The 26,221-nt window shown below is 41.0% G+C and overlaps 1 protein-coding gene across 3 annotated transcripts; it reads left to right on the forward strand.

Moving 5' to 3' along the window:
• The first annotated feature begins 794 nt into the window (after nucleotides 1–794).
• SHISA5 (shisa family member 5) lies at nucleotides 795–24,583 on the forward strand. 3 transcript variants are annotated; one of them, XM_074836573.1, is made up of 6 exons: nucleotides 795–914; nucleotides 4,009–4,177; nucleotides 4,533–4,607; nucleotides 18,018–18,133; nucleotides 19,219–19,437; nucleotides 21,371–24,583. In XM_074836573.1, the coding sequence occupies exons 1-6, from the start codon at nucleotides 854–856 to the stop codon at nucleotides 21,448–21,450; spliced, it is 720 nt and encodes a 239-aa protein (XP_074692674.1). In that variant the 5' UTR covers nucleotides 795–853; the 3' UTR covers nucleotides 21,451–24,583. The 3 variants fall into 3 exon arrangements, with proteins under 3 accessions (XP_074692674.1, XP_074692675.1, XP_074692676.1); XM_074836574.1 differs by lacking the exon at nucleotides 795–914 and adding an exon at nucleotides 1,326–1,359; XM_074836575.1 differs by lacking the exons at nucleotides 795–914; nucleotides 4,009–4,177; nucleotides 4,533–4,607 and adding an exon at nucleotides 5,233–5,281.
• Nucleotides 24,584–26,221: the final 1,638 nt, after the last annotated feature.

Genomic DNA, 26,221 nt, shown 5'->3' on the forward strand with positions numbered 1-26,221 from the left:
GCAGAGGGTTGTTCAAGTCTGCACAGTCACCAGGCAGGATTTCCTTCGCGCTTTGGTCTCCGTTATTCTTTCATTCGTCCTTCTAGCTCACCGCCAACTTCCACAGAGCTGTTCAGCAGTGACTCTGCAGCCAAATCCTTTCTCCTCCCTGCACTAGAAAGGTACTTGCTGGTCTCCAAGGGGAGGGAAATCCTTTGGGATGACACACATTGCCCAGGCCCCTGTTACACTCCCGGAGAGCACATGTGATTTTTTGCCCTCAGGGGCGTATGAGGGGACTCAGGCCCTCAGTAACAGGTACTGCTCTGGCTCCCCTGAGCTCTGTGGAGTAAATTCCTTACCAGGTGTTTGCAAGCCCTACGCGAAAGGATTTCTTGGCTCATACTGCCAGAAGGAAGCCTTCAGTTGGTACAGCCACAATCACGGAGCTGCTAGAGAAGCTGCTGCTCTCGGGTACTGGGGAGCCATGGGATGGCCCCGACGTTTCCTGGCTATTAGTGCTGGGGCTGCTGGTCTCTGGTGCCAGAGAAACGAGGTATTGCCCCGATGCCGCCTGTCTGGTGGTGCTGGGGCAGTGCCCCCGGGCACTGGGGGGTTGGGACTGCCCCACACTAGCGCTGGGGCCGGTGAGCTCCGCGCTGCCAGCAGCAGCATACCTCTAGAGCACACTTTGCTCTCCCCCTCTCCAGCCGCTCCCTTCCCGCTCCTCCCGCGCCGAGCCGGCTCCGCCCCGCTCTCCCTCGTCCCGCCCCGCTCCTCCCTCCGCCGCGCGGCGGCGCTGCCCGGGGCCGCTCTCCCGGCGGATCGTCCCGCGCTTTCCCGCCCGCCCGCCCGAGGGGAAGCGGCCGCCCTCATGGCGACGTGGCGGAGCGCCCTCGGTTTCGGTCTCCTCTGTCTGCTGCTGCCGGCGGCCGGTGAGCGCGGGGTGGCGGCTGAGGGGCGGGGGGTGCCGGGTGCTGCGAGCGGGGCGGGGCGGGGCCCGTGGGGGCGTCCGGCTCTCCCTGAGGGTTGGCGGGCTCCGGCGGCTCTTTCTGAGGCGGGTCTGGGGATTCCTGCCGGCCTTCTCCGCGACCGGGGCTGCGGCCCCCGCGGGGGCCCTGCCGAAGCCCCCGGCACGGGGAATCCCCTGGCCTCGAGCGGAGACCCCTCAGCTCCGCCCCAGAGGCGGTGGGCGCGTCCCGCGGGAGATGCCCGCACCTGAACAGCGGCTTTGGTGCGAGTGGGGCTCACGGAGAGAAAAGTTACACTGGCGGTGAGCTCGGTTTTTGTTGGTGCCGGTGTGCGTTGCTGGACAGCAGCAGTTACTGCCCTAATAACCACTGTGCGGACCCACCTAAGGAATGCTGTGGTACACCTCAGGTAAGGCTGTTGGGGGAGAACACCACAAAGCGGCTGCCAGTCACTCTTGATGCATCCCACTGAAAACCTTCGCCTTTTCACCCCCGACACAGTAAATTTTAGCCTTTTATGGCAAGATAAGATAAATACTTGGGTGTTAAGTGATGATATTGTATGGACAGCAATGCTTATATAAACTGATCTGATAATTGAGTCCGTGCAGAGCAATCAGGTGCTAACATTGATAACTTTTTTTCAGCAGCTCTCTTTGTAGCCGTGTTATTGTGCTTAAAGGATGGAGCATGAGTCTTTCCCAACTTTGTCATGTGTTGACAAAAAGCAGATGTGATCATAGGATATTACCAGCTGAAGTCTCAGTAAGGAGAAGCTCTCTTGTTATTGTATTGCATCAGTGGCAACATCCATCTGATGGATGAAATCCTGCACAGATGTGCAGGAAAGGTGAATGTGATCTTTAGTAGATATGCAAGAGGACATTTAACTTAGAGTAGTAAAGGATCACAGTTTGTCTGAGGGCTGAGCTAAAGCGTGGCTGAAATGGTCAGTTTTATGTGTAAGTACTTGGAAGGGTGAGCACTAGAAAAAGGATTCTTTAAGCTGGCTCACAGTGACAGAGCTAAAGCAGTAACTGTATGCAAGCTGGCCTTGAATAAATGGGGTTGGAAGTTTTCTTCTGGGAATGGTTGGGGACTTCCAGTGGGAATAGTTTAGCATCTCTGCTCTTGAGATGGAACTCAATCAGTTTGTTAAAGGGTTTTTTACAGTACTGCTTGTGTGAAATCATCAGGCTTCTGTTTGCAGGATAGGATGAACCCCTCAGTAGTAGGAATACCAAAACAGGAAGTAATTTCTGCCTCCCTGAGCCTTTGCACCTGCGTTGTTGTGGGTTAGGTGTACACTGAACCTCTTCTGAGGTAATTCAGATCATTAACCTGGCAGAAAACCAGCTGGGGAAAAAAAAGTCCCACAAACCCCTAGCTGATCTGCTGATCAGCTGGTGAATTGAATCAGTTCAGGAAGAGTCTTGCGGGTGCCACAGCTGATGGAAGAAGAGAGGAACAAAGTAGATGAGCCACATTCTTCTTTTTTGGTGAGCTTGGCCCTTGTTGGCTCAGCTTAGCCTCCTGAGAACTGCCCTAGACCTTTGGTTTCTGTTATTTTATTGTGCTGCAGTAGCGCAATTGCGGGATGGAGGGAGTGATTTTGTTGGTTGCCTTCTTTTGTTTGTAATTTCACAAGATATTTTGGAATCAGTTTAGCTACCTATTATTTCCTCATTGATGATACAGGAAGGAGAGAGTTGTCAGGTGACATTATGTGTCTGCAGAGGAAAACTTTGGTGGACCAGACATAAGCATGTGTAAACACATTAGCAGAAGTACTGTCGTATTGGTATGGGAGAAGTTCCTCTTTGTGTTTAATGAACATTTAACTCCTTAGAACATTTGTTTTTTCTTTTTAATGTTGGCTGAAATATTCAGGTATATCTTGGTGCCAGAGAGTCAAGACTGAGTTTTCAAATGGCAAAATCAGTTTAAATACTCTAGGAAATACCCTTTGCTTTTCTTCTGAAGGAACATGATTTGTCTTTGCCTGTTCTTGTTTGCTTTCTCTGAACAACTATACCTGAAGTAATTTGAGCTTGTTGGGTGGAGTGTGGTTTAGGAGCAATATATCCGGGTATATCTTGTTAAGGTGATAATGTGATAAGAAGGAAAATGAGGAATAGAAACCAGCTGACTGCAGCATTTATCACTGAAAAATGTAATGATAGTCTTGCTAAAGATTCTTCTTGGGAAATGCTTTTTGCTTAAGCTTTGAGAAGTATTTTTATGTGATGGTTGGAAGCTCTTAATGCACTGTTCTCACACTGCAGTCGTTCAGGTTTGAGAGGGCAAAGAGAGAAAACAGCCAGTGTGTTAAGGAATGTATCAGCCCAATGCAATGCTGAAAAACACGGGATGTCCCCTAAGCAATCCATGCTGGTACATGAACGTCTCCATTTCCTTACCATTGTAGCTGCACTGGTTGACACTTGCAATGGGAAGATGCCACTTAACTGATTTTAGTCCTAGGAATCTCTGGTTTATGACATCTCTGTTTTATGCCGTGGATTAACAGATTCAGGATTTTCCATGAAGTTAACAAACCAACAGGTAGAAACGACCCAGTCATATGGAAATGCAAATCTACAGTGAATGCAGTTGTGTTGCATCTTTTACATCAAGTCAAATATCTAGGAGAAATTTAATGTTTTTTTCTAATTGATTTTAGGGCTTCTGTGGGACTTTTAACATAACTGGCTAGTCATGTTGCTCTTTGAGTCTTTACAGTAATTTGGTAGCCACTAGCAGATGTAGTGAACAGAGTATCACCAGACAGGGCATCTTTTAAGTATATTTGCATGCAGCTTAGTCCTTCATGTATGTGTGAACAGTTGGGCAGAGCTGCTTAACAAAGACGAGATAGTTTGTGTGCGAGGAGTATTTGCCTTTGGTTAATCTAAAGGATATAATTGATTTGTAAGACACAACCAAAATACTTGAAACATATTTAAATGCTAACCTAGGTGAGCTGGTCAGTATGAGAAAGAGACTTTATATGCTTATTTCTTTAGTAACCAACTATTGGATTTTGCCTTTTTTTCAGTTTTGGGTGAGGATTGTCAGGCATATATTGATCGTCATGGCAAGGCACAACCTGCAAAATCCTGTCCCAACTTCTGCTGTGGAGATTGCATGCTTCAATACTGTTGCTCTGATGTGTTCTTAAAATTTGGTGAAGAACGACAATTTCAGTGTAATCTGCTTGATGGAAGGTATGAGGCAAACAATGTATACAGCAGATCATAATTCTGTCATCAAATGACAAAAATACACAGTTTAATGGTTAAAAACTTGCAAAGGGACCTTTCAGCTCTATATCTGGCTCTGTCAGGGATCTGTGTTAATGTGTGTAACTGACCTGTGAAATGGGAACAATGAGGTGGACAAATCGATGCATGAACTAGTGTGTTTTCTTGAGCATTTTCAAATCCTTTTACCCTATTTAATTATTCGAGGATGACAAAATTAATCTCTTTCTCAGTGTACATTACCTTTCATAGCCATTTGGAACTTAGGTACTTGAATAAGTCGTAAATTCCATTTTTGAGATGAATTCTCTTACTACAGGACCTCTGACTCAAGCAACATAAATTACATGCAGTTTTTTTCGGACCCTGATGATGACATTTCTTCTGGCCCCAGGTAAGCCGTGCAAAATCTCAGCTTTTAAAATGATATTTATTTAGAGGTTCTTCGTTGTGTGATCAGTGCGTGCCAACAGAATGTGAAACTATAGACGTAGTTATTTGTGTGTGGAGCACTCAATCTCCGTGTACATGTCAGAACACCTGAAGATGGGGAGACATGAGGAAGAGGTTAGATCCTGCTGTTTAGACCATGACAGTAATAGTCGGGATTCTTATGTCCGGAGGGGAGGTTGTCCTCTGAAGCCTTAGCACAGTGCTCTAGGCCCTTCCACACTGACAGGTTAAGTCCACAGTGGCTCAGTAAGACAAGCTGCTTCTGTCTGGGGTACTTCCTGTCTTTTTAGCATCTTTTGCACGTAGTTTTTATCAATATTTCTTGTCCTGTTTCAATCTCGGGCAAAATAAATTCTTCTAAGTCAGTGCCATACTGGCGGTCACCCGAGCCCTGCTGTACAACGCCGCTGTTTCTCCCAGCGTGGGAGCCTGCGAGGGGAGGACGAGGGTGAATTCCGCCGCAGGCGGAGCCGCAGCGCGCCCCGCCCGCCCCCGCGGAAGGTGCGCGGGAGCCCGCGGCCGTCGCGGCGGCGCCCTTTAAGGGGACGGGGCGAGCGGCGTGACGTGCGCGGGGCGGGGCGAGCGGCCGGCGGCGGCGGCGGCGACGAGCATGGGGTAAGCGAGCGCGGCGCGGCGGGAGGGGGCTCGCCGGGCGCGGTAGCCCTTGGCGAGCGGGGCCGTGTGAGCGGCAGGGCCCCGCGCCTGGAAAGGGGACTCGGGGCCGAGCTCGTCCTCCGGGAGGGCTGCGCGGAGCGCCCCGCGTTCTGTGCGCGCTGGGGAGGCAGCCTGGCTAGAGGCACCCCGTGGCAGCGCTGCCCTGGGGGTAGATGAACGTCTTGGAGCCTTGGTCTCGTTTGAGCCAGCAGTCTGCCACGAGGAAACGGTTGATGCAGCTAATATTTTAGAGGAGGGATGCCCCTTCTCTGCTAGGCTGGTGGAGCTGCCACGGATCTTCAGATGCGTGGTTGGAGTACAGCGGGCGTCAGCCGCATCTCGCAACCAGCGTTCATTCTTGATGCATTTTTAGTGGAGAGAGAGAAAAAAACTTCCACCTCTTTGGGGCTGCAGAGATACTGAATCTGCTGGAGTAAGAAAGGTTAAATATAGAATGTAATAAATGCATTTTTTCCATGCCAGCAAACGTAGTTATTAAAAAGCACAGCAAATGAAAGAATATAGTCTTTTAAAAAACAAACCAACAAAGCCAAAGGCCCTGCACAGTCGTTAAAGGAATTGTAACCAAGGCCCATTGTCCACAAAGGTATCTTTGTAAATGGCAGAAAACATTCGGCAAGTAGCAGCTAAGTTGCTTTAATTATCTTTGTTTTCAACTAGGGAATGTCTAAAAAGAGAAAATCACTGATGCCTCACCTTCAGAAAATAGGTCATTTATCTTTTCCCTTACATTACAGCTTTGAAAAATTAAATGTCTTGTGCAAAGGCCTAGACAACATCAAACTTACTCTCTGGTTAGGCAATTTTAATAGAGAGATGGCAATTATTCACAGAAATATCACCCTTGAAAAGCCACCCGGATGTGACTCCAGAGGAAAAGCACATCCCAGAACTTTCCAAAGTGACTAATGACTTCAGGTGTTCGATTTAGGGTGTTTCAACATCAGGAATGAGAGTGAGTAGGACTTTCTGTGACTGTGAGTGGGCCACCCGGTAGGTTTCTGTTTCATTACAGAGTTGCCCAGGCTTTTGTGTGGTATGTGTTGGGGTTTTTGGGTTGTTACTGTTTTGTTGTGGGTTTTTTTGTTTCTTTGTTTGGTTTTTTTTTTTAAACAAAGCAGTAAGTTGTATTCCTTCTGCAAGAGTTGTCCCTGGTTTCTGCCTGCAAGGTATACTCCACCCTCTCATGCCACTTCTTTTCAAAGACAAGTTTTACATCGTTTCTTGATGACTCTGTTTATTTAACAGCTTACTGTGTGGAGAGGAGGGTTGATATGTGTTGAGATATTTCTGTGTCTCCTAGCAAGATGAGCATAGTCTTTGAACAGTTTATAACAGGAGGAGTCGCAACGAAGGGCAACTTTTAGTGCCCTGTTCTTTCTCATGAGTTGCAAATACCACCTTTGACACTACTCTTCAGAAGGAGGAAATGATGATTTCCTGGCATTAAGGGTCAGAAAGCATTTAATTCCTCATTCGTGCATTGGGCTTATTCCTAGATCGAGTTACCACTCTGGCACGTAGCTCATCAATCCTGGCTTTTTACCTCTGTGAGGTTTAAAAAAAAGGATTTTCACCTCCCTGAGGGTTTGTCACAAACTGCATGTGGACTTTCCACCAGGCTGAGTGAGCTGGGATGTCTCTTCTCCCTGCTTGGAAAACTTGCCACCATTACACTCTGATTCTATGGACAGTGTTAGGGAAGGGTTAGTGGTGGTGTGTATGTTCTTCTTTGTGTCTAGCTGAGGAATTTTTAGCTTGCTTTTGCTTTTTTTGCTGCGTTCTGAGGTCTTCTGCAGAAGTGCAAGCAAAGCACCAGTTTTTGGTAGGTTTCTTTTTATTAGTATCCTTTAATGTTAATATCTTTCAGTAATTAATATTGATTATTAAGTGCTGTTGAGGCAGAGGTGCAAGGCACTTTGGGCAACCATATCAAGTGTAGTTCACAGTGCAAGCAGTTCATACCCTATAATCTTGTTTTGGCCATTTTAAAGACAACAGATTACATTTCTTTGGAGTGTCTTAATAATGTACTTTCAAGTACTTGAAAGCATTTTGCTTCCCAGAACACTGCGTTTTGGAAGCAAATGTAAGCATTTTAGGAAAATTATAAAAGTCAGCGTTTAACTCAGATTCAGGATTTTTCTATTGTTGATCAATCCTTAAAGATCATTCACAGCTTTTAGGTCAGAGTGTAGGCATAAACATGTTAAATTTGCTACCATTTTTCCTTGCATGCAAGATGACCATGTGCAATTTCTACAATTTCTGCTGCTAATGAACGCCCTGTGGCAAGGATTTACTACTGGAAGGTGTTTCACTTTTTTTTTTTCCCCTTTTAATTAGATTAGTGAATTTTCCCCTGCTTTGTTCTGGTTTCAGAGATGGATTGAGAGCAGTAAGGTTAATTTAGGTTTTTCCCCCCCTTTTGTTCTGCAGTACATAGTATTATTGCTTTAAGAAACAGCAAAAAGCAGAGCACTGGTTCACTGGAACAGCAGTTGTTACAATTTTCATTGGTAACATGGTTATTTAGCCTTGGTGTGCCAATTTTCCAATAGTGACCCTTACTGGAAAAGGAAATTAGATGACTCATATCCACAATTCAACTAATTGTGAAGTATTTGAGTGTTTAAGGAGGTGGAGCAATTCAGAACATCTGTATCAGAGTTACAGAAAAAAATAAATAGTTGGGACAGCTGATATCAGTCTTTCTAAATGGGAATGAACCTTCAAACTGTCTTTGTACGCAGTTAATTGGACTCTGTTTCTGAATTAATTTCTGCCTCGAAGTTACAGTGGATTGTGTAACAGATACAGTAATGCTTGAGAAAAGGCTGTTCATCCTTACGTGGTGAGAAGAGGGAGGCAGAATGACAGTCTTCCTGGGAAGCCTCAGCTGGCAGAGACAGAACGGTCTTGTTAGATTGGGGATGCACTTATTCGGGTTTTGTCATGGGCTGATCAATGTGTTGTCTTGTGACTTCATTCTCCTTTTGTGGAGCGGAGAAAATCCATGTCCTTGTGCCTGCCTTTGATTCGAATGCAGCATCTGCAGTCGTCTGCTACGTACATAAGTTGTCAGAAACAGTAAATTTCTAACTGTGGAAGATGCGATTATCCTAATTTGTTGTCTCTCAATTTAGGTGTTTTTAAGCATATGTTTTCTCCATAGACAAGGTAAAAATACTGTGATATTGAACTATAGCCCATTTCTCTTTCTCTTCCCCTGTCACTATCTGGGACTTCAGTTTACAAGTATATTTTGATGCTCCAGCATCTGTAATAGGTTGCCAAATGATAAGAAAACAAATTCCAAAGATTATTCATTGGAAAAGAACTTCTAGAAATGTAAGCAGCCTCTATTTAATGAGCAGAGGATTTCTCTCCTGGTACTGGTCTTTAATATTTTCTATAATAAGTGAGTTAAACTGCATACAGAGCCTGTTCTGTGAGGCTTGCATTCAGACACAGGCTAATCTCACCAAGGAATGTCTGCTTCTTGTTGAGGAACAATTGAGATTCGGATTTGAAGCTATTTAAAAAAATTGTTCTATACTTTTTACTAGCCTGAAAAGTAAATATAAATAAGCCTACACAGTTTGTAATTGTAACTTGCATTATAGAGCATTTGATTTTGTGTTCACTGTATTCTCAGTGAAGAAGCTACTTAAAGCTGACAAAGCAGTTGTGAGCTGCCATTAATGATTCCTCAGCTCCCTGCTTCAGGCAGTGGGCTTAATATTCGTGCAGGTTCATTTGCTCTGAAACCAAGATGGAAGGAGAGATTGAAAAATGTTGTCCTGGCTCAAGAGGCAGATGTGCATGGTCAGGTTAGCGTGCTCTTCTAACTACAAAAGGCTGTTTCACAGCAAAACCCAAGACAACCTGGCCTAAACATGCAGAGACACAGCAAGATTAATCACCTGGATTACGTTCAGGAGTTAATTTTTCTGTGGGTGTGTACTTCAGTGACTGTTAAGTACGTACTAGGGTAGAGTGTTCCCTCTTCTAACTCTGTGGGCTTTGCTGTGCCTCTACACAGTGTTAACTCTGAAAACAGTACGTTTTTAACATACAGATTGACACTGGATAGAGCTTGTCAAAGCAGCCGCAGGCAGGGTAACCCTTAGAGAAGGGCCCTGTAGCCCAAGAAACAGAGAATCTTTCTTTGAAAACATGGTTAAAAGACCATGATTGTTATTTAGTAGGATCTATGAAAGTTTGAGCATGTGGGTTCTAAAGCTAGCTCCAAGTCTGCCATTTCATATACTTCCATAAAATAGCCGTGGCCTGAGGTGTAACAAGATGTATTTGTGATAGATTGTGTTGCAGATATGTTATGGGAGGAGAATAGATATATTGGTACGGGAGGAGGAAAATGTCCTTTTTGAGAAGGACATTTCTCTCCTTTACGGGAGAAAATGCAGTTTTGAACCTGCAGTTGTGGGGTCTTCTGCGAAATGGACAAACTAATTTTATTTCGTGAAATGGACATTTCAGGAAGTTAGCATTGTTCAAAGATTGGTCTTTTGACAAAGTATTTTTATTAAGAACATTTAATACCATTCATTCTTAATGTGATACTCCTCTCTGTTTACTAGCATGATTTGTGGTTCTCAATTCCACTGAGAGGTAAACTTAAAAACCCCTGGTTTTTTAGCTTGTGGAAGGAACCAGTCATCAGTTACTTTTGTGAGGTTTTTTTATAAAGGTCTTGTTAATGATGACTGCCATTTAAAAGGAGTAGTAGTGGTCAGCCAGATGTGACCTCCACTGCAGAGGTCTGTTCTTATTTGTGCAGTGTTAGATTTTCCTTGATGATCCTCACAGCTGGATGAGTAATTCTCCTGAAGAGAGGGAGAGTGAGGCAGCGTGTCAGTTCATAGTAGTATAGGATAATTAATTTACCTAGTTTAAACTTGGCTCCTGCCTGAACACAGTGTTTCTAACTTTTATGTATGTGATCACGTATGAGTAATGTGGGTAAAGAAAAGGTGTGTTTCATGTAAGAGCTGAGTTATATGGTAAGGAAAGCTGGTGGGTGTAACCTAGTCTAAGCTTCCTTTGATTTCAGTTTCATTGTTTTTGGCAAGTCATATACCAGGTTGCAGTTTACCAGAAAAAAATCTTTTTTTTTTTAGTTTTAAGTAAAACTTTAACTGTGTTGCCAAGTTAGTTCCTAATTAGTCGCTTAAATCTGCTTTCTAGAATTAGTATGGTATTGGCAGTAGCAAATTCCATGGTATTGCAGTTGTTTACATGGGGAAAATTTTCTGTCGTACTTAATTTTTTTCAGTTAAACTTGTTCTATTATTATTATTCAGTTAACCGTTTCAGAAAAATCCCTCCCATTGCCTTTAAGTTGGTCCCAAATTTTAATTAGGGTGGGGGGTAGCATCCTGTATTGTTGAACTGAGATTCTAAGGATAGGAGGGAAACTGACTCACTTTGGTTGCCTTAAATATCTGTGCCTCTAATCAATCTACATTCTCTTTTTGCTAGTAAAGGAGTATTTTAAATTAATTTTTCGCCTGTAGAAGCAAATGCCTTATATTGTGTTTAAGGACGTAAGGAAGTTTTTATGCTGACAGTCCAATGGACTTGTCTGAAATTGTCTTGTGACTTGCATGAAGCTGCAGTGTTAATTCTTGCACTGTTGATGAAAGACTTTAGTCCCTCTGAATGCAGCTCTGACGTCTCCCCGTGTTACGTGCATATTTTTAATGTACCAGTTACCTATAGCAATTATTCTCAAGTGTCTACAAAGTGTACAATAGTAGATTTCCTGGAAAATTGTATTTTTAGTGTGCATTACAAAGGGATTTATGTAAATAAGACATATTTAGTACAAGTGAACTGTTTATAGACCAAGAAGAGATGCTTGTATACATCTTTCATAATAACCTGTTGGATCTGGGTGTCAGATGTCTTGAGTAAAACCACAAACTCCAGGAAGTTCCCTCCCTGCCACGTTCTTATATAGGCTGTTTGAGAACTTGTTGAGTTAAACCTGTGACGTGTTACTTGAAAAAATTGAGAAGTTGTGTCTTTAAAAAAAGCAGTAATTAGCTTTATTTCAAGAGGTCTTTGTGTGTGAAATTCAAGTTTATTATTTTGGGCTTAAAGTAACCCACGTGAGCTTCCCATTTGAACAAATAGAAAAAGGACCCATTCAGTACATATTTAGCAAACTTCTCCTCAAAAGTCTTCTCTTTTTCTATAACACTTTTGCAGTTGCAGGGCTTCTTGGCTTACCATGGCATTATTGTTGTTGCTTTAGTATTGACTCTCATGCCAGAGCTGACTTGGTTGATGCCTAAGGGTCACTGAGCTGTGCTCAGCTGCTGACTCTGGGGAACGTAACTCAGGGTTGTTCAGACTGCAGGTAAGCAGAGGTGTCCCAGGGATTGTTTGGGGGGGGCTCCTGCTGCAAATGTTCCTTCTTTTTGGGGGTACTCAGAAAAAACTATGGAAAGTTGATAAGTTTTAGTGGTTTTTCAGTGGCAGTTAACGTGTCCATGCTAGAGCAGTTCAGCAGTTTACAGTTAGTGATGACTTGAGCTGGTACTGCACTGATGGGTTAGCCAAAATTAGATTAAACTATTTTCTTCATGTTAAGGAACTGTATGTGGGCAGGACCCTAGGAGGGACACTCTCAAGTGCTAACTTAACATTTGTCTGAAAGACCAACACAAACATCACAGTTCCAGCCCATGCATTGCTGCATTGTGTAGCTTACAAAATGACTTAGCAGTTACTCAAACCTGCCAGTTATCAAGATTTCATAATTCTGACACCAGAATTCAGTCTGTATCTTAAGCTTCCTGTTGCCGACCATGGCAATCACTGGGCCCTTGTTTCTTAGACACTTCTTGATCATGTAGAGATCTCATTTTGGGGAGATGGCCCCTGAGTAAAATGGCTGGAGCAGGCCATGGCTGGCACCAGCAATTAGCTGTGATTGCACCTGGACTTAACTCTGCAGTGTATATTTTGATTTGCGTGTGCTCAACCTCCCATGGCTCAAAACCCAGCTGTGCTAAAATAGGCTGGTCAGTCTGTCAAGTGTTAAAGTCATGCTAATGTTTTCCTGTATTAACCTCACAGGAGTTTGCTTTCTGTGTAATAGTAAATGTCTTTTTTGAGTCTCTAGCAAAGTGGTTCTTATGTTTCAAATCTTCATGCTAAAATAGTAAACTGAGGAAGTGTGTTGTTTGTAAAATTGTAAAAACGAATCCCTCTGAAAGACGCTTGGGAAGTCATATTGCTTTTCCTTTAGAAAAAAAACCCCAAATTTTATTGTTTATTTTCCTGCTAAGCTTTAGAGCCAGTATGTGGCACTGTATGGCTGTAACTAAAATGTTGGGCTTAAGAAAGCATCTCAGCCTGGAGACTTGTTTGGTTATGCCCTATATCTGAGTCAAGGCAAGTCTGGACATTTACCATTCTGTCACACTTTTGGGAACTGTATCCTTTTTTTGAGCAGTAAAGAATGATATGCGTATACTCAATTTTTGTAAAGACTTTTAGGAATGGCCTTAATTATCTTCTGAAGTCTTTCCAGACCACCCTGTGTTACAGCCATAACTTTGTATTTGTAAATGTTTGTTTTTAAAAGCAGCCATGCTTTTGAAAAGGACCCTGCCAACATGTTTCTTGTAGCATGGAACAAATCTTGGAATAGATTAAAACTTGCGAAACAAATGGGCTGCTTAAACTAATTTTTCAGAACTAGGCGGTCTTGTTGTTCATTTAGATATTTTTTTCTTTTTTAAAGACAAACTTTGCAGTGTGTCCCATTGTCATGAATGCATAAATGTGCAAAAACTTTCTTTACAGCAGGGCTTACAAAATGTTGCCAAATTAAGTGATCAAACTATTAAGGAGGTTTAAAAATATATTGCTGGAATTAGAACTTGGATATTTTAAAAGGCCTTAAATACACTTAAAGCATTTTACATTTTATTTCCACTTGACAGTGTTTAAGATTGAGATCTCCCATATGAACAACAACTGCCTTAAGAATTACCTACTACAAATAGTACTATTTAGATCCCAGATTCGATTCTCCCATTTTAATATGTCTGTTGCATCTCATTCAGTACCAAAAGGGGTAAAATGGGCACTAATCAAGGTCCCTTTATGTGAACTGATACATGTTTTGAATAATTAGAAAACTTTGAAGGTAGGGTGAGTCTGTGAGGTATGCTCATTACATGTGCAATTTAGTGCTTTCCAAAGGAGAGAATAGGGGTAGCAGTGGAGTAGGGCAAGGAAGGAGAGGGGTGGTGGTAGGAAAGGGCAGGGAGCTGTCTCTTCATATTTACCTTCCCATGGATTTTATAAGATGTTGCAATTTATCACTGCTGCAGTAAAACTGCTGTTAGCTTTGGTTTTGTTCTTAATTTTGTTTTCTATTGAATTATTGGCAAAAGTTACCTCTTATGTGAAGAGAAGGAAGCAGGAAATGGCAGTGAATGAGCTCAAGCTGTTTATAACAGAGTGTGCTTTATTTAGAGACTATGGTATATATAACGTGGGAGTCTGGAGACCCGTGTTCAAACTGTGACGCCAGCTGAGCATTCTGATCTGGTGCTGTGGCCACCCTGACTTCTGCACTCTGACATTGTTTGCAGAATGCAGGGGGTAAGGTGTGGGGTTTTTTTGTTTGGTTTTTGTTTGATTTTTTTTTTTTGCTTGGTTAACCATTCAATGGAAGAATCTTTAAGCTACAATCCCTCATGTGCGTTATTTTTCATTTATGTATAATGCTAACAGTTGGTAATTATCTTTTAATGTGAATATATTTTTTTACAAATATTTTCAGAGTCCTTTTAGACAGATTCATCAAGTGAAAGCAATAAGATTAAGCAAGAGTTTTGTTTAAGAAAGGAGTATAGGCTTTCTGGAGCTAGCACACTGTGAGAGAGCCTTTATACAGTATCTGGAATATCTTATCTCCTGAATCTTAGCTGGTTCACTGAGTAAAGTATGCTGAGCACCATTCTGGCCTCACTTGAGTAACATCATCTATTACCGGTAGCCTTCCTGCGCTTCTTTCAGTAGTTCTACTAGTGGGATTTTCTCAGTAGTTTTACTAGTGGGATATTACTGAATGTTCAGGAAGTGCTCAGGGTAGTAGTCTTTGGGCAGTAAAAGAACAGATATTATTACAGTAAGGTAGTGCCTGACTATTCAGATATTCCAAAAGAGTATTGCTAGTTTTGATTATCAACAGAAATTGTTATGAAAAAAAAATATTTTTGAAGACCTCCGCTGTTGAGAGAGAGTGTTGATGCAGCAAGTTGATAGCACATACTGTTTTGTTTTCCGTAAGTGTCATGCTACCTTCTGCTGTTTCAGGACATTAGTCTGCGTGAGCCCAAGCACTGGCAGGATAATTACTCTTCTGCTATAAAGTAGGTGATAAAAATGCCTCCAGTAATCCAGTTGTGTACACTCCTTGGAAAACTCTGGGAAGAACCAGCTCCTGTCTGTTGTTTCACTCACTGGGCTGTTTCTGAAGGCTTATAATTTTGGTCTGTAGTAATCACACAGTATTGCAGTGGGTAGAACTGAATCACAGTGTTTACGCACACAAACACAGAACCGCACTCTAGATTGTATACACCTGACACACCTGTACTTTAAATACGTGTCTTGTCATTTTAGCAAACACAGGCAAATTACAAAAATGCACAGGATGTCTCTAACAACTTGGTGAAAATAAGGATATGGTGGGGGTTTTTTTCCTGAGCTTTGCTTTTGTCGCTTTTCTTATTAGAGATGGTAAATATGGAATGAGATATGTGTTTCAGGGAGCAGAAAACTATTACAAATAAGCAAATGGAGCCCATACTTCAAACAGATGAATGTTTATCTGTTGGTGGCCAGCTTGGCTGCAGATGGACTTGCGTTGTTTTCTCTCTTGTCATATCAGAACTGAATTTGGTTGTGAAAGATAAGGGCTCCCTGCCAGTTTCCTGCTGTGCTAGTGTATTTATGATGAGTAGACATTTATCTACTTTGTTTTATCCATTTCTTAGGTAAATTTGATTTTCTCCAGCCTTCCTAAAATTCAAAGAGGTTCATTGTAGAAGTGAAGAATTTTAATTGTCTTTGTCAGGCCTAGTCTCTTTCCTTGACACAAGAATCTTTTTCCTTGGCATAGTTCACTAGCAAACAAATTTTTTCCTCTTTTACTGGGGAAGAAGCTCGAGGAAGAACCAAGAAGACTCTTCTTTTGTTGGCTCTGCTAATGTTGCTTGGTAATAATTGTGTGTAATGGAAATGTTAACTTCCCTAGCAAGAGAGCTTTCTCAGGGTTGATACAGAAGTGGGAACAAGAGCAAGGAAAATGCTGTTGGCACTCCACAATTAGTAATTGTAGTTAACATTTGTTGTCCTGCAGTTTCTAGAGGTGTCCGTAGTTTTTCACAGGCATTCATGCTGTTCATTGTGAACATTGCAATCAAGATGGTTAAGTCTAATGTATGAATCCATTGTGCACGCTTCTCTCTTCTCCAAGTGTATGTATGAGTTTATATAATGAGTATCTAGTAAGGACCCTGTATAATTAATCTAAATTCCCCAGGTCGCTTTTAAATCTAATCCATTTCCACATACATAAGTATTCGGCTTGTGTTTTCAAACTAACTTGATGTATGTTTGCTGTTGGCTTCATGGACAGGAGGCAGCCTGTGTTTCAGGATGTGGTATCATTGTGCATATTTATCTCTCTTCCACCCCCCACCCCTTGAAATTGCATTTGTATCTTCCTTTTCTATACCACGCTTGAGAGAAATGGGATTTTTGGATGGAGATGAGCTGGTTGTGAACTTACTGTGCTGAAGTGAAACTAATGCTCGTGAGGGTGGGGGGAGCACTTAAAAGCGGTGTGGTTAGGAATACATTGTGTGTGCAAGTCAGCATAGGGAAAACATTCTGTAAAGGTGCAAATCAACTTGACAAACCATGCGTGCATCTTTGCATTTTGCAGCTGTGTTGCAATCATCTGTTTGCTTTCCTGGCAGCGTTTCTGGCATGGCTTCTGTGACTTCAGGAGGCTGCAGCAGTTCCTGCTTCCTGTTTTACATGTAATGTTTAGGTGCAGTGACCCCAGGCAATCCACAGTATAGTACTTGAGGAGTAAACCCATGGCGTTACATTTAGTACTTCACAAAATCAATACACAAGTTAGATAGTTAGATAAAATCCGTGCTGAGATTCTTGAAAGAGATTTGACCCAAGTTTTTTCTTCTAGCTGTTGCAGAAACAGAATGAAATTGATGGATCCTCTCTTAGGGGGGAAAAAATGCATTTTAAATTGAATCTGTTCTAGTTGTTCAGTGTCCAGCTTACCGAGGGTTAAGTTGCTCTAGAAGACAGGTCTTCTGAATTTGGGCTAGGGATAGAACGTTTACATTTTCTTACCTCAGTGGTTTAACCATTCAGTGTCTGATACTCAAAAACAATTTTCACATTTGATGGATGTTTGGTAGCCAAGTGAAAATTGTTGGAGGTTTAGGAGATGTGTCATTTTGTTTAAAGCTGTTAACAGGAGCTGAGCAGGAAAAAAATGAGAATGTTCTATAGCCAAAATCTCTCAAGAAGCAAAAACAGGATGGATATAAAGCCAGCTCTCTACTCATTACTTTAGAGCATGTTGTTCATTAAAACTTACTTCCTGCAATTGTTCCCAGAACTGATGTGTGGTGCATTTTATAAGAAATAAAAATGCTGGAGACTTTGGCTTCTAGGGAAGAAGGGCTTTATTGTTTTCAGGCTGTAGGAAACAAATCCTTTAAATTAACACTTCAAAAGGAATTGTCATTGGGCATTTAATGCTTTGCAGAGTTACCTTTTCTTCCCTGTGTGGTAAACAGAACTTATAAACAGCTATCTCCAGAAGCTTTACATATGCCTCTATTATTTGATACTCATTACAGAGTTTAAAGCTGGTGTAATCTTTGGCCTTTCTACACTAGGTTTTGGTGGTTTAGGCAGTGTTTCTGTCTCCCATAATGTAGCATAACATACTAATTGTTGCAGTAAAGGTGGCAGAAGTTAAGGTCTTTCAAACCATGTGAAACATGACTGCTAAAACAACTGTTTACAAATGCCAAGGAGCCTGCCAAGAATCTGCAGCACGGAGAGGTCTGCTCAGTACTGTGTTTGTCCTGGGATTGGGCCTGGGAGGTCTTACAAATATACAAAGAACTTGCTGTCACCCCAAAGTCTGGGGTGCTCCATTTCAGTCATGCCTACCTCTGTGTTCAGAGCAGTCAAGTAATGCTTGAAAAATGAAGTCATCAGACTAGTGATTTTGAAACCTTATCGCTTTAAACTTTTGGAATACATGAAGGGACATGCAGTTGCCCTAAAATAACAAGACTCACAGTGACATTAAACTGAGAGGGGTCAAAGACTCATGTTGGGCCCTTTTCACGTACAGGGAAGCGTGCTCCTTGATAGGGGCTGGTCAGCTTCCACTGATTTAGCAGACCTGATGTCATGTAGCACTGCATTTGACAGTTGTTTCTTACTCAAATGCGTGAAGTAGTAAGAGTAAAAAATTGGAGGAAGAGCAATGTGTTGGCTGCAGAAGGTTAGTTAAAGAGCAACAGATTTGTGGGAAAGACTCTTACTGCTTCTGGTGGTATCTTTTTTGCAGTTTTGGAACCCTCGTTGCGATTGGAGTTACTGTTTTTGCAGTGATTGTAATTACTATTATTCTGTGCCTCACCTGCTCGTGTTGCTGTTTGTATAAAGCATGTCGAAGACCACGGCGTAAGTACCTGTATTTTTTTTTTTTTTTTCACATCTTTGAACAAGACTTTCTGTTTTGGGGTTTTTTTCCCCCCCTGTAAAATTGTGTTCCTATAAAATGTGAAAATAATCTTGCCTTACCTCTCTGCTACAAGTTGCAATACCTAAACATTAAAAATAAGCATATAAGCCACTTCAGAAAGTGAAGTTGCAGAGAGATGTTTTAGAGTATTTTCTAAGCATTTAGAAGTTCTCTTTCCCCACCACCCCATTGTGTGGATTTGGAGAGGGGTGGCAGGGTGTTGGGCGTTGGTTTTTTTGTAGTTTATTTGTTTAGGTAAGCGGGGGATAGATAGGATGAAATTTAAAATTTTTCCCAGTCTCCTAAAAATATACCTGAAAAATACATCAAAGGCCCAGGACTGTACCAGTGTAATCTTGAGCAAAGTCTGTAATTGTAGCATAAAGGGGAAGGAGATCTTGAAAACAAATTATTGCAGTTTGTTAGAAAGTGTTAAAACTCCCTTACTCCAATAAGAGATGTGAACCAATGATCCAACATCAGCTCATACAAAAATCGAGGACTTAATGTGTATTTGCCTTTCTGACTCTTATTTAGAGAAAGACCTACTGACACATGGATGTATTAGTGTGTAGAAAACATACAAAGGGAAGCTCATTTGAGCAGTCATGGTAAGAAGCTCCTTACCTAGTAATCTGCTTTTAATCCTTAGAAGCAGATAACATTTAAAAAGGAGCAGTTTTTTCAGTCTCATACCAAGTGATAGATAGCTTGGCTGCAGGATTGAGTTCCTGGTTTTTGAAGAGTCCAGGAAAAAAATTCTTTGCTCTTTGTGGTTGAGAAAGAAGGAGGTAAGTTGGCTGCTATCCCAGTATGTGAAGGCTCTCACTGCCGCTGAGATCAATGGAAAGATATTGAGGCATGCATTTCTAAATCTTTCGTGGAACTTCAGAAATGAAATTACCCAGATTTTGAAGTGAGCAATTGATCTTGAGAGAATGTTTTTTACATTACTGTTGTTGGCTGTCCCAGGTGATCTCCTAGAACCACCAGCACTAACCGTGTTCCTTTTGCTTGCTTGTAGCTGTTGTGACCACCACTACTTCCACTACAGTGGTTCACGCTCCCTATTCCCAACAACAGGGCGTGCCACCCAACTACCCAGTAGCCCCATATCAAGGGTATCAGCCTGTGGCTATCCAGCCACAACCGGGAATGCCAGCAGCACCGTACCCTGCACAGTATCCTCCCCCTTACCCTATGCAGCCATCGGGACCCCCAGCTTATCATGAAACGGTGGCAGGTAAGGCAGCGCTCAGTGTTTCTTCATCTCTTAAATGCCTAAAGAGATGATTGCTTTGGAGCCGATCTTGTATTATTTACATTTATTATTTTCTATGACTATATTAATGTAAATGTAAAGAGATTCTGTAAAACTCAAGTTATGGTGGATGCTGTGATTCATTCTTGCTGAAATTTCCCCATCACCATTTCTATGTTAAAGATTGCAAGAGGAGATGTAGCTGGAGCTGTATTGGCAATGTTTGGTGGTATGTGGGACTGTCAGTGGATCCACTAGAATGTTTAACTAATTCAGCTGAAATACCATATTAAAATCAAAGTCCAGTTAACATAGGTATAGTAGTTGGGTGTTTCTACATACTCTTTCTAATCTGATATTTGCTAGATGTTTCAGTCTACACATAGATGGCATTTCCTAGTAGTTCATCACTATGTTTATAGAATACAGAGTCTCTGACCAACTTCAGGCAAGTTTACCAATGACTAGCAGTTAGAATTATTGGAATCTTTTTTCTTCTGCTTTTCTTTTCGTAGCACTGTTTTCTTGCAGCTTTATTGCTGCTATTACTTACTCCCACTTCCACTGATAATAGCTGTTCTCTGAACAATTGGTTCCTGGCTGTTCAGAGAGGCCAAAACTAGGCTGTTACCTGTCCTGGGATCTTCAAGCCCTCTTACAAACCACACCGTTCATCCTTCTAAGTAACAAGCAAAGTGTAGTCCTGAATAGTAGATAATGCCCTTGGAAAGTAACTTTCATGACAGCTCAAGTATAAAATGGCTGTTTATGGTCTTAAGCATTTGTAAACCAGTTAGAAATTGCACATTATTAATGTGCAAACTAGCCCCCTGTGTAAAAACACTGACTTGGCAACCCAGTTGACTTTATTTTTCTGTTGTAAACTCTGAAGAAGGTGTGGGTTTTATGGGATTATCCCAAAGTGCTTTGGCTTCATCTTTGTCCTGTGAAGGAGCCAATAAACTAGTCATTTTGCTTCTCCTACTCTCTGGTTTCTCAAACTGTTGCTGGTTTGTTAGTTCTTAAAATATTTTTTTTTTTTCTGGGAAAACCTCGAAGCACTTCCCGTTGCCAGCTTAGAATGCCTCAAAGCGAGAGCTCTTCTTTATTTCTCTTGTCTATTAACCAAGGGGCAATCTCTTAATTAGGTCCCATGCAAGGGAGAGAATACCTGCTCTGTCACGCAAGAGCCAAACCCACTCACTTTACAAGATCAGCAAAAGATAACCACACTTATACGTTCCAGGAATCTGATCAGGTGCTGTGCTGTTTGAACTAACTTGTGCTGTTTGACAGACCTGAAAATGAAGATGCCACTTGAGAGCAGCTTGTTTCAGAATATTAGAAAATGAGGGTATCTTCTGAGTGATACACATCTAGTATACAAGTCAGACTCTTTAATGTGCTTGGTAGCAGTGGGATACTTTTTTCCCTTTTAATTTTTTAATTGACACTTACCAGGAAAGCATTTTCCCTAAAGGAATCTTAAGATGCTTTCTCTAGCCCTTTTTCTTTTGCCCAGTGGATTATTTTCACTCCTCTGCATACTATCAGGTATATCCTGTTGTTTGTGCATCTCTGACTTCCACTGGCTGTATTTTTTGGACCAGATCTGTTGCTTTTCTTTAGACTGTGTTCTCCCCTGAAGGCTAACTGTGTGCTCATGGCTGCCATAATACACACGTACACTTAAGCATCAAAAAACCCCCAAACCACAAGAACAAAGGTTTTTATGATCTTACTTTTGAAACGTGGGTGCTTTATGAGTTAGCACAAACTGTTCTCAAGTCCAGTTGAGGTGCTAGGTAAGTTGATCCTCTTAACCATGTGCTCAGAACAGAAGTTGCCATTATACGTGTAGAATTCAGAATGTAAATTTTACAAATCTGTTTTTTCTTGTGTTTTGCTTTTGCAGCTGGTGCTGGAGCACCTTACCCAATCAGCCAGCCCCCTTACAACCCTGCTTATGTGGATCCTCAGAAGCCCACCTATTGAAAAGATCATCTTCTGTGCTTCTGCATACAAAACTTTTTAAAGTATAATTTGTGCTGTTTACACCGTGCAACTGTAGTATATTTTTCTGGAAGACAGCAATCTTTTTGTCTAAGTAAAGTGAAAGTTAATTCAGTATCTTTTTTTTTTAAATGCTTTGAGTATGAGGAAGGAGTATTTTTCTTGCAAAAGTTGTTAATTTATACCTCAAGCAAATACAAAAAGAGATTTTTGTTCTATATACAATGAGAAAAGCATGAAGAAGGAGTACTTCAGAAATAAGAACCACAATAATATTTGCTGTGCAATAATTTTGAAAGGAATGGTCTAATATGAGCATTATCAAACACCCAAAGCTGTAGCAATCTTTTGCACAGTATTAAAACACAAAAACTTAACCTCTAAGAAACTACCTGATATGTTATGTATGTTCTGCTTGTTTTGAAGTTACTATTGTTAAGTAAACTACAATGTAATACATTTCAAAAGGGAATTTTCCTTTTTTGAAGCTCATTTGCTTCAGTAAGGGGTAGCAAACCACGTTTAATTGTCTTTGGACTAGTTGCATTTTTCTGTGTTAAATAGCATGAGTTGATAATTTCCTTGTTGTCTTTCCCAATTTTAAGGCTTAAAAACTGTGCCTTCATTGGGTGTTTTCTCAGGCCATTTTAATTTATAGCTAGAAATTTATAACAAAACCAAACTCTCTGCCACTTACTAGAACAAAATGGATCAAAAGACGAAAACCTGAGAATTCTTCATAAAAGTTATTGGGCAAGTATTTGTTGTCCAAGTATTATTGGACAAGCTTACTGAAGTTATATGTTTTTGATGAGTTTGAAAGAAAAATTAGCACCTTAATCATTTGTTAACCAGAAGTACCTGCCAGTGTTCAGTCCTGTCTCATCATAGGGAAGGAATTTATTTTACAGGAGAGATGGGATATCAGAAATAGATTTTGGTTTTTAAATGCTTAGGGTTTGTCATTGTCTATAGTGGGAACTGTAGACGGCAGGAACCTAGGAATGATAGATCTTTATAAACTCAGTCTGCATTTGAATAATAATATGCGGGGGAGATAAGAAATCCCAGCCCAACACACAGTAGAGATTAAACCTCCCTTTTGTCTTCAACATTCCCACAAAGCTGAGCAGAGAATGAGAAATCAGGGAAAGGAAGAGTGATGGGGCTTGGTCATGGTAAGGTAGTGGATTTTCAAGAAGGTAGTGCTTGCAGTCATGGAATGTCTTGAGACATCCTCGTGACTGTTACCAGTGTTCGCAAGGCTTTTGGCTCTGTACACCTCGTACTGATTGAACTAATCATGATATTTTTTAGTGTCCTCTACAATTTTATGTTTTCTAACATTGAAATACAATTTGTTATTCCTCAGTAGAGCTATCTAGTCTGTTGTATATATCACTGTGACATACGTATTGAAATAATTCTGACATATCTCATACACTGATGTTACTTTTTTAGAGAGGCCATTAAGCCATTTGTCCTGCGATTCTACATTTGGAACATGTTACTGTTTGAAAAACATTGATGGTGGCATTGTGTTACCTCATATGATGGATGGAAACTGCTGCTGTCAAAGGCAGCCTTATTTCTTTCCTGATTTTTGCTTCTACTTCTGGGTTATTCCAGGTTTTTTTTCCAATAAATTCTTCAGGGCATTTCAGAAGAAACTTGTAGAAAGTTTTTAGCATTGAGATTCATGACAACCTTGTCCCTCTGTTACACCTCTCAATACGTCAATAGCGTGAAATGGTGCCAAGAGGCACTCACAGAGCATGTGTGGCCTGTATCTGTGTGTTCCTCCTCTTTCCTGCCTTGTAAGCTGAGGAATTGGGCAATGCTTCACTACACTGTTAGGAGTTATGTGAGAACAACCAAAAATGGAGAATGTGTCCTGTATGGAGGATGAATAGAAATCTGGGATTTTCGTGTGTGGGAGGGCACTGAATAGCTGCAGAAATAATTCCCTTGCTATAGATCCTACCATTTGTGTTTATTCATATAGAAGGAGGGCAGAGACTATTCCAGCACCTTTGTTAGCCAGCTGCCTGGATGGAATCTGGCCAGTGAGATGCAGCCAGCAAGCGCAGCTGCCGTGCAGCGCTCAGAGCACAGGTACAGTGTTCTAGTGCTGGGCTTCATGAGGTTGTTACTCTGCACTGCTTTTCCTTTCCTCCATCTGATGGGATAAAGCATACAGTTCATGGCAGTGTTAGTAGGGTTGTGTTTTGGTTATGAAAGGAAAATCTGCAGTTTTGTGAGAAGTTGTCTCGGTCATCTGCCATCATCCCTAAGGAAAAAACAGAAGCAAAGTAAAGTGGCAACAGTAACGGAGGTCCCTAAATCTGAAGTTTTGGTGTAGATGTTATGCAGACCAAATAAATTGCCCCAAATGCCACTGTATGTGGAGCAGTGGGAGGAGATGAGGGATAGGGTGCCTGAAAATTTAGGGAGCCTGAAAATTTACACATATGCTAATGATAGCTATATACAAGTGAAGAGATGAATCGTTAATATACAAGGAACTACTTTATTAGTAGTATTACTACTTCAGTTACAAAACTTCTTGAAGGAAGAGAAAAAGGTCCACTCGCTTCATAATTGGAGCACTTAATCAGATGTTTTATTGTTGGTGTATTAATCATCATTAACAATAATGAGTAGGACCAAATTTTATTTAGTTGTTGCCCGACAGCGTGTTGAAACTTGTTTGCGTATAGTTAAGAGATTGGGATGGTTATAGAAAAGATGGAGAAGTTGATCCATAAACGTTTAGTTTAAGCACTGCTGATGTATCGGTCCAAGTAGCTGTTGCCTTCATGTCAAACTTGCTATCCACAGTGCTGTAGGGGAGGGGGAATGGAATTAAAATGTTAACTATTGAAAGAGTATATGTTAATTTTTTTAAATTCTGTAAGTGCCTTTGTTTCAGAAATGTTTTGTGAAATTAAATACAGTAGAATATTCTGTTGTACTGAATTTACCAGATAATCATTGTTGATTTTACTACATATTGTAACCTAGCTTTGTATGTTGTTTGTAGTTTAAATGTAAGTATTCAAAAGAAATGGCATAAACTCTATGCACCTTTGTAATAAATGCAGTGTTTGAAGTATATTCTATCAATTTTGTTTTCTTAGCCTCAATTTGAGTATTATTTAGGAGTGTATCTGCAAAGCTACATTTTACTTCATTGTGTTTGACAGCTAGTGTTACCAAGCATACTTTAAGTCACCTTGTATCATGAATATCACTTTTGGTAGTGGAGACTGAAGCCTAATCAAAATTACAGGTCACAGCGTAAAGCAAGGACAGCATAAGCTCCTGAATGATGTTCTGACAGTATGCTTCAAAGCTAATCTAAAAGGATTGCTTCTAAGGCCTTGTCTAGCCTGAGGAGTAAATGAAATGCATGAAGTTTGAATGTATTAGCTAACAAATCCCAAGACATTTGAAAAGTCTAGTGTAGACAAGATGGTAGACTTCAAAGTTGTCTATAATTTTATTAAAGTTTAGTATCTTCTAAACTCGTATTTTGACTTGTGTGTTGAATATCATGCCTCAGTTATCAACTTGACCAATTCAGCGTGTGGTAAGTGAAAGCATTTCTACTCCGTGTGAAAACACTTTTGCTGATATTTTTGTGTACTTTCAATAGTTTTGAAAAAAAAAAAAGTCTTCTGAAAGTTTGTGTTTATGCTCCTGACTCATTAGTCTTTTACTTGAAAATATTTTGTTTGGGCAGGTCAAGAATGGGTTTTGTAAGATGCCCAGTAGTACTGAACTGGTTGAGAGTGTTCAGTATATAATCATTATTACCTTGAATTGCCAGCTAAGTTTCCAATGTAGGATTTAAAAGAAAAGGGGAGGGGGGGGGAAATGGGATGTTAAAAAAAAAAAAAAAAGTGCACCCAACCCCCCACCCAAGCTTGTTCTGAAAGAGTTGTTTATCATGGAATAATCAGGTGGGTTTGTAATGTTACTTCTTGAATTTGTTGGAGTTTCAGCTGCAGGCTGATAATGTGTTGAAGGTGAAATACAGATCGTTTCACTTCCAATTTTATTTCACATTTTCTCACAGAATTTCTATTAGTTAACTGGGGACAGCAGACAAAATGTATGCTCCTAAAAACCTAAATCTAGAAAGTTAATGTGTGGGCTAGAAATTATACCAGGATATTGCAGAGTTATTTCTGATGTTTCTGTTGCCACTACTTTTTAGTTCATCTCTTTCTTTTCCCATGACGTTTTAGCAGGTGCATCTGTGCAATATGGCTGAATTTGAGAAGTGACATGCAGAGAAGCTTCCTTCTGTTCAGAGAAAAGCTGCGTGCCTTCCCTTCTCTCTGTGCACAGGTCTGAGGAACCTAGTGTTTTGTTTAAAACCTTCAGATTTCCTTTAACAAGCACATAGGGTTTCAAAGGTACCTTCACTCTCTAAAACTGCAGCAAAATGTCATATAGGAGATCAAACCGATGAACTGAAATGTTGAGAGCTAGGGGTTAGGTGAGAAATACTGCTGGTTATGTTTTCATAATGTTTTAATCAGCAGTTGTTTATGGTAGAGTGAATTTTTCCAGAACAGACCTTGGCATGCATCTTAAAACCATGCAGGGTTGCATGGAGGAGCTGGACAGAAAAGAGGGGAAAACTAGCAATTATTGCCAAACAAGCAGTTCTCTCCTATTTATTTTTTTTTAAGTATGGAAAATTAGTATCATATCTAAGCATGTATGCTAACTTGCCAGGTTT

The sequence above is a fragment of the Strix aluco genome, chromosome 11 (assembly GCF_031877795.1).
Source record: "Strix aluco isolate bStrAlu1 chromosome 11, bStrAlu1.hap1, whole genome shotgun sequence".
In the NCBI taxonomy this organism is placed as follows: domain Eukaryota; kingdom Metazoa; phylum Chordata; class Aves; order Strigiformes; family Strigidae; genus Strix; species Strix aluco.

Excerpts from the sequence above, each read along its gene's own strand:
- SHISA5 (XM_074836573.1), top strand. The coding sequence starts at position 854 with ATGGCGACGTGGCGGAGCGCCCTCGGTTTCGGTCTCCTCTGTCTGCTG. Across the intron at positions 915-4,008 it reads TCTGCTGCTGCCGGCGGCCG|TTTTGGGTGAGGATTGTCAG; the intron begins GTGAGCGCGGGG and ends CCTTTTTTTCAG. Across the intron at positions 4,178-4,532 it reads TGTAATCTGCTTGATGGAAG|GACCTCTGACTCAAGCAACA; the intron begins GTATGAGGCAAA and ends CTCTTACTACAG.